This window comes from Tachysurus vachellii, chromosome 6, assembly GCF_030014155.1.
Source record: "Tachysurus vachellii isolate PV-2020 chromosome 6, HZAU_Pvac_v1, whole genome shotgun sequence".
Classification (NCBI taxonomy): Eukaryota; Metazoa; Chordata; class Actinopteri; order Siluriformes; family Bagridae; genus Tachysurus; species Tachysurus vachellii.
The window spans coordinates 20,912,593-20,924,976 of NC_083465.1; the positions used below are offsets into that span (position 1 = coordinate 20,912,593).

Below are 12,384 nucleotides of genomic sequence, written 5' to 3' on the forward strand. Positions count from 1 at the left end.
TCGCAGGACTGAAATCACGTTACCAATTTTTCTTGCAAGCTGTGCTTCAGACTGCCAGTGTTCTAGCTTTGAGTGCTTTATAAGGACAACATAAAGTAAAGGTTGTGTTTTGTGTTTTTTTTTTAGCTTATCCTGTGTATGACCTCTTCTTTGCAGGTCCTGCTGCAGCACGCAGACTCGCGTCTGGACACTCAGGCTCAGTTGGTCGCTCCAAAACACCCACTGCTGAGATTGAGAGGAGTGCCTATAGGACACCAGAATACATCAGCACTCCTGCACACAGAGTGAGTGGTGTGTGTGTCTGTATATGTGTGCGTGTCTGTGTGTGTGTGCGTGTCTGTGTGTGTGTGCGTGTCTGTGTGTGTGCGCGTGTCTGTGTGTGCGCGTGTCTGTGTGTGTGCGCGTGTCTGTGTGTGTGCGCGTGTCTGTGTGTGTGCGCGTGTCTGTGTGTGTGCGCGTGTCCCTGTGTGTGTGTGCGCGTGTCCCTGTGTGTGTGTGCGCGTGTCCCTGTGTGTGTGTGCGCGTGTCTGTCTGTGTGTGTGCGCGTGTCTGTCTGTGTGTGTGCGCGTGTCTGTGTGTGTGCGCGTGTCTGTGTGTGTGCGCGTGTCTGTGTGTGTGCGCGTGTCTGTGTGTGTGCGCATGTCTGTGTGTGTGCCTGCGTGTGTGTATGGCTGTGATCTTGAATATGTATTCATGTACAGCTGTATGTGTGCTTGAGGTTAATTGGCACTAAGTGATAATGCTCATTGTTGTTAATTAGGGTGTAAAATGTTGTTTTTCCCCCAGCCTGTTACGCCTACGGTGTGTGACGTACCAGTGTGTGAGGATCAGGCGTACAGTGCTGAGAATCTGCGTCGCATAGCTCGCAGTCTGAGCAGTACAGTCATCAGAGGACGAGCCGAAAACGTTGTTCCTTCTCGCAGCTTTGTTAGTTTCTCACACACACACACACACACACACACACACACACACACACACACACACACACACACCTATTTATATAAATACCTAGATCTCATTTTCATATGTATATATATATATTAACATATATATGTATAACTTCAAGGTGCACATGACCTTTGGTTATATGCGTTCAATATTTCCTGACATTTCAGCTTTGGCTAAATGTACATTTTTATATTTCCATGTAATTAAATTACATTTTATTTACTCTCTTGTTATTTGCCTACTGCTCTGGTGCCTTCCTCAATGTTTTGTATTCATTTAAAGGATATTCCTGCTTCAAGAATTGCTAAGCATGTGGACCCTCGATTGAACCCACGCAACACCTCCCTGCATGTTGCACCTGTTACCCACAATCCTTCAGTTTTCACCCACCACCCTGAGCACCAGTATCTGCACCCTCCTCAGAAGCAACCTCCACTTCTTACTCCGTCACAGCGACCCACTCGAGGACATACAGGTAACCATGTGACTCTGCTTCATCACATTACATACTATACACTACAGGCATGCACACACACACACATGTGCGCACACACACATGCATGTACTGTATGCATGCATGTTGTTAATGTCTGTCCTCATTACATCTCGCAAAGAAAAGGGCCTTACACTGAAGGTTGCAAATATCACTTAGGTGTCACTGCAGATCAGCTTTTATGGGCAGTTTCGTGGCCTAATGGTTAGAGAGTCTGACTCGTAACCCGAAGGTTGTGGGTTCGAGTCTCGGGCCGGCCACGACTGAGGTGCTGAGTTCATGCTTAAATCTAAACTGTTAATTCTTGCTTGCTAGGGTCTGCAGGAGATGCCCAAAACATGGACAGGTTTCTGGCTGTGCTTGACCGGGGTGAAGCTCTTTCCCACAGTAGCGCCCACAGTGTGGCGATGAGCTACGGGACTCTTCCTCGGGCGCCACGAAGATCAGCTCCTACTGTTTTGTCCGTGAATCAGCCCAGAGTCGGACTAGCTGCTTGCCCCGAGGCCCGGAACTACAAAGATCCTCGTTATGCCACAATGGCTCACTCAGGCCATCCGATGCCCGCTAACAGACCTCTGGATGTTCCTCAGCGCCAACCTCAACGTGCCAGCCTACCCAGAATTCCGCTGCCTGTTCCTGCTGCTCATCCCATGCGTATGGATATGCCACCAGATGGAGACTGGAGGACCGCCGCATACAAAGCATGTCAGCCGGACGGCCAGGGGTTCAAAAGCCGACGTGGATCTCACGGGCAGCTTTGTTCCCTGTGCCAGCAGTCTCCGGCTGAGCCCATGGGCACCTACTGCCAGGCCTGCATTACCTACCGAAATCGCTACAGGAAGGCCAACTAAAGCAACACTTCATGGAAATTCCAGCTTCAAGTACATGATCATGTCCCATTCGCATGTATATGATGAGGGATGAGTGAAAATGGAGGAGAGTCATACACCAGCTCATTTCTTTCTTTTACTTACTACATTCATCTCCTTCACTTTGCCCTGTAGGATGAGTTTTACTTTTACACACTTTTGCTGATGAAGAATGGCCTCTAAATGATGGTGTGATGCTTCACATCTGCACTGTGCGTGTCATGTTGGCTGAAGACTGTTTTACACACTGGATTTAGACTTCTCAGTCGCATTTTATCGGCTTAACCCATACGGGAAGACCTTAATCCATTCCTTGAATGACCTGCCAGTTTGATTGGTATTTAACTACAGTGTTTTGGAAAGAGTGCATTTTTTTATGAGGATGCGAAGCACAAATTCAAGACAAGACAAAGCTTACTATTTTTGGATTACTGAACCATAGGCCTGGATTATACAACTGACTCTTGCTCGTTTTATTATAGATTTCTGAATATCTTCTTGCATACTAGCTGAGTGAAGCAAATTCGAAGAAAATGTTTTAGAAACTTGTGAAATGTGAGTGAAGTAATGGCAGTGGCATAAAAATGTTGCTCTGTGATGTGAAGCGAAAAGAGAACATCGTTTCTGTTCTACTTTCATGTCATGTCAAGTGGCTCACTGAAAAGCACTCATGACATTAAAGTAGGATTTCAGTATAAAAATACACAAACACTTGTCCTATGAATAATTATATAACGATTTTAAAGGCATTAAAAATCTGAAATATCAGTGTTAAACTTCTCAACATGCCAGGTACAGCAGTTCAGAAGAAGACCTGCAGCTTTTTTTTGCTTAGCATTAATGCTGATGAAGAGTCCGGTTCGGGTTTATAAAAGATAAAATCTACCTGTTTTACTCTTGCAAATTTAGCCATCCTGCATCTGCCAGGAATTTTATTTTATTACATATTTTTGATCTGCAACGTAACCGAAACCAAAACTGTGAAGTGAGCTGAGAATTTTGCATCATTTAGAAAACCTAATGCATAAAGCAGTACCTTGAACACACGCCAATTTACCCACAGCAGCATCACAATATGCAGCTATATGATGCTACTGATTATTTCAGTATTTAAGATTTAATCATTTAGCTTTAGACCATTTACGCAATCGCATGTTCCAAATAGCCTCAGTTAAAGCAGAGGTAGTATTTAAAGCCCTCTGCTGCTTAAGACCTAGTCTTACCTGACTTCCTATTGTCTCCAGTTGACCCCATCCTCTTTGTTACAACATATATCTTGTGAGTTGCCATTGAAATAAAACGGACAGAACCGAGCAGTTCTGGTTCTACCGCACCGGTAAAATAAACAAAAGAACTAGCTCAATCCTTTGTAAACATAATTGTTTGAAAGTAGATTTGAAATTATAGGGCAGGAGACACCCTTAAATATCACAAACTGCACATTTACACATATTTAGGATTATTAAGTACAAGCCTCAAACCGAGAGGTATATATTTCTCACATACAGATATAGTGTGTATCTTAATACGTGTTCCAGAATACATTTAAAATATAATTTACAGCTGATTAGATTTGATATGACTTTGTGCAGTTTGGTTTTAACTGAAAAGTTGTGTTTACGTTCGAAATGGCTATAAATAAATTTCGTTTAGTTTTTAATCAGTAATAAAAAGGAGACTGAATTATAGACATATTGATTCATCAGTTTTTGCTCGACACAGTTTTGACTCGGTGTAGTGAAGCTTTTTAACATGTGTGATGGTCTGGGAAATGCCATCTGATGTCACTGTGGCTGAATTCTAGCAAACAACCAAAAGTAATAGAATTATGTATTAGTAAGTCAGAAGCTAATTTAACAAATAGATTTGTGAAAAAAAGTTAGTCTAATCAAAATCTAAAACTTTACATAGGTGTGATTTCTTCACCCAGTGAATGGCAAGATTTAAACAACTTGCTGGATAGTTATCTGCTGAATGGAAACAGACACGAGCCTAAATCTTTCCCTAGTAGAGTAATAGTTTATTAGTAATTAGTGTCATAGACTCTGCTTCCTGTGGTCCCTGGTTCAGATCTTGCTGTGTTCTTTTGAGGACACGGTAGCCTAGTGGTTTAGGAGTTGAATTACTGATCGAAAGATTGTTAGTTTGAATCCTAGGGCCACCAAGCTGCCACTTCTTGGCCCCTTAGCAACCTTACCCTAACCCTTAATTGTTCAGTTATATAAAATGGGATAATAAGTCGCTCTGGATAAGGGTGTCTGCCTAATGCTGTAAAAGTAATCAGTTCAGTTTAAAATCTCATACTCGCCATCAAATTATCAACGATGTTGAAATACAATTAATTTTCACTTTTAATATTAACCAGGTGTTAATATTGCCCTAACTTTCCTCATACCTGCGATATGTCATACTGTGGAGTGTTTTCCCAGGCCATCACACATGTTCTTGTATCCGATCCAGTATTTCATCTTGTCCCGTATTAGAACGCACTGCACTTAACAGGCAAGTTGTGTTTGATTTAGTGAGGCGTTACCTCTAAATGAATGCTTTAAAGTTTTTCGGTGATGCTTAAAAACTGTGCAGCTTCAGTTGCTACAAAATGTATATGCAATGTCGCAAGGCCTGTGTTCCTATAACTTAATGCCGTATACTAGCCTGAGTTGTGTGACTTTGCTTAACTATGTTAACACTGATTTAGTGCACTTCACAAGTGTTGAGTTAGAAAGTGTAACTCTGTTGTAACGTACATTACCCATAATTATGGGATATTTCAATGTTTATATGTGTAACTACATAATCTATAGATCTATATCTTAAATTTAGTCATATATAGTTTTTTATGCTGATCTACAGAATATATATTTCAGTATTTACATGAAGTACTGACCTCGAAAAAGTGTAATTCTACATGTATGTACATTTATAAGGCTGTGGAAATAACTGGCACGTGGCTTCCTCGGTTTCGGTCCTCGCCGTCAGCAGGCCATGAGAGCAGACATACAAACTTTATCAGCCTGGGCATCCTGTTGGTTTTGGCATCAATTTTGGTTCATTATTAAATATGAACAGTAATAATGACCTTTTATTTTTAGCCTTAGAGCTTTTTTTATTACCAAATCTTCCACTGACTGAACACAACTAACTTTTTGACTTTTAATCTTGCTTGCTATACAAAAAAAAAAAAAATTGAAAATTGTGTTGAACCTGCTTGCATAAAGACTCGTGTAGGTTAGCAACCTGACTCGGTTATAATCCGAATAAAACATCTATCGAGAATTTTATTTAGGAAGCGGTTTAGCATTAGCTACAACGTTATCCAGTTGTTATTATGGATTAGCACTAAGACAAGGTGTGATATGCAGCTAAAGTGACATGTTTAAATGGTGTTAACGCTAGAAGATCTTTATAGCTTGGCTTTGTGTAAGTGGCTGAATGATGCTAAGTGATGATCAAGTCTGAGATGGCTGGATATACTGTATATACATATCTCATGGAAACTCTGAGAGTTTATACTAGAGAAAAATGAATCTTTTTCTGATATTGATGTTGTGGCACTGAAAGCCATAGTGCTACCCAGCCAGATGCTTTAAACTTAACATCTAGCATTTAGCTAGCTAGCATTCGTTGTAAAATTTAGATGACTTACTTATGTTTGTGTGAAGAATAATAAATAAATTAGGGATGTTGGCTAATTAGCAAGCTAAATCTGTTAAACTAATCATAGTTAGCAAGCCAACTCCACCGATACTGCGAACATGGAGCTTCTCAGACCAGTTCTCTCTTTCACTGTTATCACAACCTTCTTTTGTTTGTTTGGAAAGGTGTCCTCTGATCGGATAGTATGTGATCAAAAAAATGTGTTTATGAACACTTTTCTGATTCTGACCCCCAACAGCACAAGATGTCAAATTATATGTCCCATTTAAAAACTGCTGCATTTCTCCTGCTCTGTTTTTGCAATCAGGAAGCGTGGCTGACATCAGTGACGTGTCTCACTCAGGGGTCTACTGATGTTTGGATTATACACAATTTAGTCAATTGATCAGCCAAACGGATTACAAATAAAGAACTTGATAATAAGTATAATAACTTTCAAAATGGTGGCTTTTGATTTTCACAAGAAAGAAAAAAGCTTCATGATCCTAACATTGAAACCACTGATTTACAGAAATGTCTTTTATGCAGGATGTCTCATGAAGGTGTAAATGTGAAAATGTTCTTTAAAAGGTGAACAGTCTGAGAAAAGTCGCTGAATGCTGGATTCTTTATTCGTGAAATTTGTAATCTTTACTCCAACACCAGTAAATGCATTTACATGTTTGTAATGGTTTGAAAGCATTATGAAATGAAATGAATTTTAAAAAGTCTAGTTTTTCCTCTGTTTAAAAAAAGAGTCTAATTTTGTTGTTTAGAAGTGAGTATTTTTGCATTCTCTTGCTATTTTAGACACTTTTATTTTGTCTAAGGGTTAACATGAAGTTTTGCCAGATGTATTGGATACAGTACTGTATGCAGTAGTCCGCTGTCTCTCGTTTTCTCTTTATTTTTATGGAAATGAAGTAAAAGACAGCAAAAAAACAAGTGAACGATGTAAATACATATGTATATACAGATACAGTCTTCAGTCTTGAACATGGAGATAATTCTAGTTTGAAATTTGTTTGTAAATGCTGTGGTAGAAAATGGACCTGGTATTTTTGCAATAAAGCGATATTGTGCTCTAGTGAGGAGCGAAACAGAAATGCTTTCAGTCTGGATTCCTTTTAATTATTTTTCATTGGTGCTATTATCTTATTTGAGAAGGTGTCAAAATCCAATCAGCATACAGGGTTCCCACGCGTCCTGGAAATCCTGGAAAATTAATGACCAATGTTCCAGTCCTGGAAAACACATGGAAAATGAGAGAAAACATAAATTGTCCTGAAAAAAAATCTTGTTGAACTGGAAAATTATTATTTTTAAATGTTCTTGATCATTTAAAGAACAGTTTACAACTCTGGTCGAAACAACATTAGTAACAGAAAGCTCTCTGTTCAGGGACGCTGAGTTTTGACGGGTTTTTTGTTATGCTGTTTAATCTCGCTGTGACGGATGACGCTGTCTTGTGTTGGAGGTTTCAGGTGCTAGGAATGGTTTAAGTGCTCGAATGTTTTCAACAAATGGTGACGGGTAAGCAGGTTATATTAACCTTGTTAATCTGAATATCATGTGCAAGGGGAATGCACAGCAAACTAAAGCATGCATGATGGCATTGGCCTGAGAAAGAAAAGGGTATTAATATGTGTGTGCTTTTTATTTTGTAAATGTTGAAATTTCATTCACATGACAAATTGTCTTTAAAAGTATAGTTAATAGCCATAAAGTGTACGTTGTTTTTAAGACTTCTGGAGAGAAGAACATATTACTTTAGGCCGTGAATCTGTGAGCCTCGTCTTTTTTTGCTAAATTTGAAATGTCCTGGAAAAGTCCTGGAAAATGATCTCTGAAAAAGAGTGGGAACCCTAAGCATAGCTTCAGCATGTCATTGGAATTGTGAGGACTTTTTGCAGTTGTTTAATAAAAATTGATATTCACTAACTTAAATTTCCCCCTGCAGCATGTGGTAAATATATTTGAGTGATGGGTGTTATTCCTGTTTGCTTTAACATTTATGCGATATTTTTGCATTTGAATAAATTCACAAGCTTTGCTTATCTAGTCAGAAATACTTCCGAAAATAATGTTTCAGTGGGCCTGGGACTGAGGGGCCTAAAGCTCCCGTCTGCTTAATTCAGAATGTCGGCTTATCTTTAATTATGCGTACACTCTCTGAAAGTTGAATGTTTTTGAGCTAGGAGTGTTAAGTTGTCATTTAAAGAGGTTGCAAGTCGCTAAGGTAACTCTAGTCTTGAAGAACAACAGTTTATTTACAACAAACTTCGGTGCGATTATAATATTTAAATGGCATTCTATTGATAATTGTGGCATTTATGTTCAGAACTAATGCTTGTTATTTAAATATACCACAAGCACGCTAACCTCCTAGCAAGGATTATGAAAATAAAATGTAATAATTGATTCCTTTTTGATTGAGAATTTCTCTATTGATAAAATACTCTCAAATAGTCTATCAAAATATTTCCTTAGTTTCCTGACAGAATAGTAATTTCAATAATCATGTCTACCTCCAGAAACTGCAGGTTATCACGTCACTATATATAAAATCTTATCAAGAAAAAAGATTCTCCACATATGATAGACTGTACTATATGTCCTACAACACCATATGGCCGGAGGTTTGCAGACGTGTTTATACATGTATGTTTCACATCCATATATGTTTCTTTCCACAAACTGTTACTACTACAATGTTGGAAGCACACAATCGTTTAAAATGTCTTTGTATGCTGTAGCATTACAGTTTCACCGGAATTAAGAAGCCCAAACCTGTTCATGTCAATGCCCCTGTGCACAAAGTAAGAGCCATGACCATATGGTTTGCTAAAGTTAAAGTGGAGTATATTTGGAATGATCGATAACACGGACATCACAAATGTTCTTGTGGCTGAATGAGCACAAGTCCCCAGGAGCCACACTCCTGAATCTAGTGGAAAACCTTCCCAGAAGAGTGAAGGTTATTATAACAACAAAAGGAAACCAAATCTGGAATGGGATGTTCAACAAACACAGGTGTGAGGGTTAGGTGTCTGTAAAACTTTGGGTACATAGTGTATCATGATCATATCCTTCATTAACTGTTAAGTAAGGAATAACACAATCTGATGTAATCAGTGACATGATGGCATAATATGATTAATTCCGCTTACACCCCAACAGTTTACAATGTTAACAATTTTTTTCAGCGTGTCATACATTTTCTGTATGTTTATAGAGGGAATAAAAATTGTTGAAGGTCTGTGAAATTACTTATATTCCACATGCAACATGGCACCTAAAAACATTAATTCCCTCACTTTCTCTGGATGGTAATAAAATGGAAAATTCTGCTTAACGTTCCTGTGAGGGTAAAACTAAAATGTACAGCATTATTTCTCACTGTTACCAAGACCTGTTACTGGAAAATAAATCACTGAATAAAGTACTTGTACTTGTACTTGTAAAGTACCTGTACTTTACTTAATAATTTAACATTTTATTTTCTGTGTTAATTTCTTATACCAGGGATTGTGATGTTATAAAAGTGGAAAAGAAGCAGATTAATAAATTAAATAAAATTAAAATATCAGGTTTACTTTGGTTTGCCAATTTCTTTGGGTTATGGAATAATCTGTGTAATTTTTCTAGTTATTCCAGCTCTTGTTCCTAATGAGTGCTGCTGTGGGGTTGCTGATGTACATATGACTAAATTCTATTTCTCCTTCCTGACAAGTAAACGGTTTCTAAATGATGCTGTGTAAATTGCCCTGTAGGTGCTCACATCAGTGGCCTCCCCAGTCACTAAATCCGAATCCAGTATAGCATCTTTGGATTCTGGTAGTGAGAGATTTGCACCATGAATGCAATGAAATGTGATGCAGTCTTATCAACATGGACCAGATGTTTCCAACATTTTGTGGATGTTCTGAGAGCAAAGAGGAGCCGTATCCAGTAGAAGCGTTACTGTTCCTAATAAAGTGACCAGCAAGTGGAAGTGTATGCTACCCTTGAAGCATAATCCTTGTATATTTGTTCCACAACAAAGCACAGTTTGCAGTTGAAGCTTGCAGTGTTCCTTCATTCCCAGCAGGTGATGCTCTCCTCAAATTCTCAGCACATGATACCTGTGATAATCATAGTAGGATAAATTTCATTTGGGCAACATTATTAATTTTTTTTTACCTTCCAGATTAAACCAGTAGCAAATGTGGAAAAGACACTCTCACACACACACACACTCTCGTTCACTCACGCAATCACACACTACGGACAATTTTCCAGAGATGCCAATCAACCTACCATGCATGTCTTTGGACCGGGGGAGAAAACCGGAGTACCCGGAGGAAACCCCCGAGGCACGGGGAGAACATGCAAACTCCACACACACAAGGCAGAGGCGGGATTGAACACCCAACCCTGTGGTGTGAGGCAAACGTGTTAACCACTAAGCCACCGTGCCCCCCGGTTCACTAGGTCATGATCTAAAAATACTATCAGTCTAAAAACTCTTTTTTTTTATTAAACTATGAATTTGTCATTTATTCATTATTTGAAAACAGCTGTTTGGATATCTAGCGGAAGTTCATTTAACCATGTAGCTGCTTTGTAGGCAAGCTTCAGTGAACTTCAGTAAAGTGCTAGATGCCCAGAGGGAACATGTTGCATTTTGGGTTGTGATACTGTAAGTGCATTAAGGGAAGTTGGCTTTGTTTTTTTTTTCCGATGTTTGTTTTATATCAGATGCAGGCGGCTATAGGAAGCCAGGTGAGGGAGTGTAGCTGTGGGAGAACTTAGGAAGACTAAAAACAAGTAGTGAAGCTGCATTCTGGAACAATAGAAGAAGCTGAATAGTGCTCAGAGACAGACCTGCCTGGAGCAAGATGCAGTAGATTAAAGTAGATCAGTGGAGCAACCATCTGAGTGGCCTATGTGTATAGTGTGTCATATTAGTAATCTGAGAGAAAAAGGACAGTTGTTTGTATATAATTACTCCAAGGTTGCCCCAGTGACCAAAGGTGAGATTTGAGAGTTGCTGAGGGAGATAACAAGATCCTGAAGTTGGGATGAATCTCCTGGCAGTTCAGTTTTGTTGGGATTAAGTTTCCCATCCAGACCTGAGATCTGATCAGAAACCTGAGTGCCTGAGGGAGGCAAGGAGGGAATGAGTTTGGTGTTATACTCATAATAATGGTCTGAAAACCCATGTAAGGATAAAATCTAACTAAGAGATCAGGTATAGAGGGGGAACACAAGTAGACTAAGTACTGAGCTTTGTGGGACACCAGTGGAGAGTCTGTGTGGAGCAGTTGTGGATCCCCTCCATGTCATCTGATATGACCTTTAGATAGGAAGGAATCCACTGCCATGCTGCATCACAAATTCCAATACTCGTTAGGATGGGCAAGCGTCTGGTTGATAACTTTGTCAAATGCTGCTGAAAGGTCAAGGTGGATGAGGACTGATGACTGATTTGGCTGATCTTGCTGCTTGGAGCTTCACAAGATTCCCATGCCACGTGTTGCCTTCACAAGGCAGTTTCTGTGGAATGTACCACTGAATGCACAAACTGAAGGTCTGAATGATTTTAGCAGTTTTCCCAACATAAAAGCAAGCATTTCCATTGGGTTAAGTAGTGAAGAAAATATGTTGTGAGGATCTTGTGGAGAGTTTTCCAGCTTTTACTTGCAAAAGGCATTCGTGGCAGTAGTAATGTCAGGTACTAGCTTTAAATAATTAGCCAGGATTTGTGGGCAACAAAAAATCCCAAAAATCAATAAAATATCTAATAAAATAGTCAAATAATCATTTGGAGTAGTCATTTGGAGCTGCTACTTGCATATTTTTATTGATTGAAACTACAGCTTGCGCTGTAACACACTTATTTTTAAAGAATAGTTTAAATAGATACTAAAGAGACCTGCCAAGCCACAAATTGATAATCAATACAGCACAAGTCACATAATGTTACAGCAGACCCCATAACAATGGATGTATGAATGCATTCAGTCTTCCATATCATTTCACATGTATAATAAGAGTCGATGTAAGTGGATTGGTGAAACGTTGAAATGAGATGTAAAAAGAAGTCGTTGTGAACAATGTAGACCTGCCTTCAATATTACAGAATTTCAACACAAGTACAGATGCTTTATCTCACTACTGTTGGACAATGCCACTGGTTATGATGCACATGATGCAGTGCAGACTAACCACATGTATTTGATAATAATATATGATCTAAGAAAACTGGAAGTTTTGTCTGATCCACATCCTTTTATTTGCATTGGTTGTACGTACAGTAGCAGCTAATACATTTTATACTGGCTGTTCTAAATAACTAACATCTGCTTTTTCCACTTTAAATATTGAAAAAAAGTGAAATCAAAAACTGAAATTTGTGCCCATTTTGTGATATGAAAGGATCAATATTAAAAATAA

At 39.0% G+C, this 12,384-nt stretch overlaps 1 protein-coding gene across 3 annotated transcripts in view; it reads left to right on the plus strand.

Moving 5' to 3' along the window:
- The window catches only part of usp54a (ubiquitin specific peptidase 54a), a 48,780-nt gene extending 41,728 nt beyond the window's left edge, over positions 1-7,052 (plus strand). For all 3 annotated transcript variants that reach the window (XM_060872832.1, XM_060872831.1, XM_060872833.1), the window contains 4 exons: positions 157-284; positions 787-927; positions 1,231-1,423; positions 1,757-7,052. In XM_060872832.1, coding sequence (XP_060728815.1) covers positions 157-284; positions 787-927; positions 1,231-1,423; positions 1,757-2,292 — 998 coding nt within the window. In that variant the 3' untranslated portion in view covers positions 2,293-7,052. The remainder of the gene's footprint in view (positions 1-156; positions 285-786; positions 928-1,230; positions 1,424-1,756) is intronic.
- The last annotated feature ends 5,332 nt before the right edge of the window (positions 7,053-12,384 follow it).